Source organism: Austrofundulus limnaeus, unplaced genomic scaffold (genome assembly GCF_001266775.1).
Source record: "Austrofundulus limnaeus strain Quisiro unplaced genomic scaffold, Austrofundulus_limnaeus-1.0 Scaffold673, whole genome shotgun sequence".
NCBI lineage: Eukaryota > Metazoa > Chordata > Actinopteri > Cyprinodontiformes > Rivulidae > Austrofundulus > Austrofundulus limnaeus.
Window position 1 is genome coordinate 41,807 of NW_013953075.1, and position 4,777 is coordinate 46,583.

General features: G+C 35.6%; 1 protein-coding gene across 1 annotated transcript in view; it reads left to right on the forward strand.

The window, feature by feature from the left end:
* zfand3 (zinc finger, AN1-type domain 3) overlaps positions 1–2,288 on the forward strand; it is a gene marked incomplete at its 3' end in the record, with an annotated part of 18,207 nt that extends 15,919 nt beyond the window's left edge. The window contains 1 exon segment of the mRNA XM_014027692.1: positions 2,097–2,288. Within this exon segment, the coding sequence (XP_013883146.1) occupies positions 2,097–2,288 (192 nt within the window).
* Between the last annotated feature and the right edge of the window lie 2,489 nt (positions 2,289–4,777).

Here is a 4,777-nt window from a genome sequence, read left to right on the forward strand (position 1 = left end):
TAACAGTTTTTAAAAGTTGGTAATATCAGTTGTCCTTTTGTAACGGATCTAGTTGAATGACCACTTCCAGATATATTCATCATTTGATCAAGAAGAATAAATAAATAACACTGTAATATCATTATAACTTACAGTTTTTATTAATTAAGCAATAATATAAATATAAAATAATAAAACTTTTATTTAAAGTGTAATATATTGTATTAATATGTTGTAACCACCCCCAAACAATGTTACAACTGTCCCCAGCCCTGGGGTCATTTGCAACATCTGACTTTTCATTTTCAAATGCAAACAGTGAAGAATGTACATGCTTTAATCATCTATAAATGGTTTTGACTATTAACAGACAGATGTAAGTTTATTGTATTAAAATTTGGTTTGTCTAATTCAAACCATCTCTGAGTAACAGAGTCAAATGTAAAAGGTGTTGCAACTGTCCCCAGTCTCCTACCAAAATTTCCACCTAGCTTTATATTTTGGTTCTTGATGATGTCATTTGACGTTTTGATCAGTTACTACTTGAGTTGCTTTTTCACCAACTACTTGAATCATTTTTTTTGGGGGGGATGGCTACGTTTTACTTGAGTAAAAATATGTTGAAATAATTCTTACTTGAGTACAATTTTGGGGTACTCTACCCACCTCAGCCAAGAACCTCATGGGCCCAACAGCTCCAGTGTCTGTGGAGAGAGAACGTCCTCATCTGACCTGCAACTCAGCTTGATGTCKTCYCTAAAACAGGACTCAGTTTCCAGTATGAGAAGACGAGAGAAAAACCCAAAGAGTGGAGGGTTCCAGTGTACATGTTTGTTTAAATACATTAAAGAACTTGAAATAATCCTCATAATTAAAGTCCTGATCTCAGTATTTTTGCAGCATATCTAATTTCTTATTATTTTTAGTGTTTAGGGTCTTATAAATTTACATGCTCTTCTGATTTGAAGTGGTCCAACAACAGTGGGACATCATTTCAAAAGGGTTTAAACTATTATTGCATTAAACATCTGGTTTAATGTTATGTTTTATTATAGTAGCTGAACAGCTTYAAATGCAAAACTATTTAAAGCTGTTTGAATTATTCAGAACATGCTGYACAAATGCTAATGATTTAGGATTTAATTCAAAATTACTGCAGTTTTTTTTTCTTTTTCAACTTCTTTACAGTTGGGTTTATGGTTTTCGTTAGATTTTTTTTCTTTTTTCCATAAATTTAAAAAATGTTTATATACTATATAAAACAATGAATTATATCTGTTTTATTTTAAGCACAAACTTCAAGAAAGCCTTGGTTAAAAAGCACTAAAAAATGAAGCGTTCTGATCGTGTAGTTCCTCTTTMCGAACACTAGATGTCGCTCTAACCCTACAAATGTCCTCTTCAGTTCCTGTCTGAAACAAGTGAAATCTTTTATATATTTTTATTTTTTGCTCCATGATTTATTCATGAGCTCTAAGACAGTTATATCCTCAGTGGGATGTCTGATCTTTTATTGAAATAATAAAAAAGAAGCAGTGATTTTTTTTGTTAATGTGGCTGCTGGAAAACTCAAATCTGTCTCTTCTTTTAATCTCTCTGCTTCTTCTTGTCTTTTCTTTTATCCTTTTTTTTTATTTGTCTTGTTCGGTTCTTTGTGTTCGACTCACACTGGAAACAAAGATTAGATTGACTCCATGATTTGAGTTTAATGATCTGCTTTGGGTTCAGATTCTGCTTGATTTGGCACCAAATGTTGACATTATTAATTTATTATTTAATCTCTGTNAGATTAAACTTCAGGGTGGATATAGCTCGCTAGCAGCCTCGCACCGAGGACCTATCCACGTCATCATTTACCCAGAATGCTTTGTGTGGAAATAAAATGGCCCCGTCCGTGTAATATATTTTTAAACTTTTAGTTTAAAAATGATAAAAACTAAACATCAAACAGTATTTTTACAGTCTTTATTTTACAGTTAAAATAAATGTTTATCAAATAAAGTCTAATGTTACAACTAATCGGGGATCCTTGGTGGTTTTAACACTTTTCTTCCTTCCTGTATGTGTTTGTTTTGTCTCCTCGTCCTGATGACTCTGTCCTCTGTTCTCCACCTCAGACGTCCAGAAGAAGGAGCCCGAGGAGGACTGCTCCTCCAAACCAATCCAAAGCACTGGGAGTAGCCAATCGCCCGTCTTCAGCAGCGAGACGAGCAGTAGCAGTAGCCAGTCGCTATCGTTGTCGCTGCCCTCCAGCTCGGAGCTGCCGTCGGCCGAAGAGCCCTCGCCCATGTTCTCCAGCAGGACGGAAGGTAAAACTGGACTTTTTTAATTCTGTTTTTAGAAACTGAGACCAACATCAGAACACAGATTGAACCGTTACTACTTCTTGTCTTAAATAAGTTTTGATAAAAAGCCCAGTTTGGACTTTGAAACCCTCAAACCAAAGCAGCTGAGTTTAAATGTAAAGAATCCTGCAGAGAGCAGAAAGTGTTTTATTCTCACAGATCTTCACCGTTTGATCAGCAGCACTTCCTCCTTCATGACATCATCATGACAGCTTTACGGCAGCTCGACCTTTGTCTTTAAATTACAATAAAGATCTGGGATCAGAAAAAGGTTTTTATTAATTGGGAACAACAGTAAGTCAGGTCCCTCCCACCAAAAGCTGTCTGCATTTTTATTTTTATTTTTTTCTCATCAATATAAAGCTTATAAAGCTAAAAATGTCTTGCATCTGTTTTCTGCTGACGTGTTTTTTATGTGAACACGTTTGCTGAAGTGATAAACCGACACCGGCTCTGTTTTATCATCACTCTTTAACTGTCGACTCGTTACATTTCCTCATGGTCCGTCAGTGTTCTGTAAAACATCTCTGCTCCTCTCCTCACAGAAACAGGAAGCAGCAGCGGTCAGAATACTCAGTTGTTGTGRATTTTTATTGTAAAGTGTGAAAAATATTCAGAAGAATAAGAAGTTATTRGACACATGYTCARTGTTTTGTGGTAAATTTATCGTTGAGTTTTGTGATTCCATCCTTGTTTCCACATTGCAGAAATCCATACAGTCGTGCTGAAGTCCACGAGAAAAAATCTCTCTCCAGATGTTTCTGACACTTAGTTATAATTCTAGAGTAACTTTTTTCCAGGTGTTGTTTAACTTCAAAAGCAGCCCTAAAATGGGCCATTTTTCCACCACTGAGCCACTTAAACACCTCTCATATTAATCCATGGACACCCCCCATGTTCTCTGAACCTTTGTACAAAATTAAAATTAAAAGTTTTACAAATATTTTTTCACTTGTTTTTCCTAACCAGTTTTTAATACTTTATATTCATGTTAATTAGAGTAGCATAAATATTAGTTAGCTTTAAGGTTAACTGAAAAAGTAGTGTTGTAAGAAAATAAAATGCTTACAAAGCCCACCAGTGTTATTTTTTTAACGTTATTTCACTCATATATTCATAAATGTACAATAAATAAAAACAAAATAGTTATTATATAAATATATAGAAAACATACTTTTTTCATCTTGTTTAGTTCATATTTTACCTTTTATTTAAAAACTGTTATTTTACTCATACATGTACTTCGTATATAATTGGTAAAAACAAAACAAACAAGTTAGTCTATAATTACAAATCATAAAAAACTAACGTTTTTTTGTTTCATCTTGTTTTGTTCATATTTTAACTTCTATTAAAGTTACGTAGTGGTTCCTCCATTTTTTTCAAAACCACTTTTTACTTGCCGTCCAACTCCGCCCTCAATCTGACTACGTCCAACCACGTTCCCTACAAGCCGTGACCACGCCCTTTAGATGTCCGACCCCGCCCATTCTCCGCCCCGTTCCGTGGTCCGCAGCCAAGGGTACTTGAAAGACTAAACTGTCTTGTTGAGTAATTAAAGGGGAGGGGTTTATTGTGCAAAACGTCTGAGCTTTAAATCATGTTATAATGTCATTCCCTCAACAAAAACATCCCAGAGTGTTGCTTTGACTCATTCATGCACGTTTGAGAAATCCTTCAATCACCTGTTGCCATGCGGAGCTGCCTGAACACTTTCTGGTACAAAGCTCCGCCTATTTACACAAAGCTCCTCCCTGGAGCTCAGTCTGCAGCTGAGCTCCCGCCCCACAGAGCACCCCTCCTAGAAGCTTTGTTAGTGGGAGTGTCTGAAACAGTAGGAGGTTCTTAAAGAGACAGAGCCCAATTTCAAGGTGTTTTAGATAGATTGACGACATTTAATTTTGATATTTAAGACTGAAGGTAAAATAGTTACTTGATTAGAATGGAACTATGTACCTGGAAAATACAAAACACCCCTTTTTAAAAAAAATATATAGAGTACTTTTAAAAATCAGGGTTCCCACAGGTCCTTAAAGGTGACCTAATATGGGGGTCCTAGAACAAGTTAGGATCCATCTGTGGGCTCTACAAAACATGTTCATTTGATTTAATTCACAAAATTAATCTCAGATAATGAAATTTCACATTTTCAGTTCTGCCTGTTCTTCAGCTCTATTCAGAACCTGCTGCTTTGCTATGGAAACCCCCTCCCAAACTTTTGTTTACGTTAGCTCCACCCCCGCAAGAAGTTTACTTTCAGTTTCTTTCCAGTTGAAAGTACGATTTTTTTCAAAGTAGTAGTAGTAGTAGTAGTAGTGAAATTATTTACACAAACTTTCTTTAATGTTGCTAGAACATTGCCATCAAAAATAAAATTAATCCACACATCTGTTCTCCATGACAGTTCTGAAATTACAGAACTGTCCTGTGAAGAAGTGGGCGGAGTCTCTGCT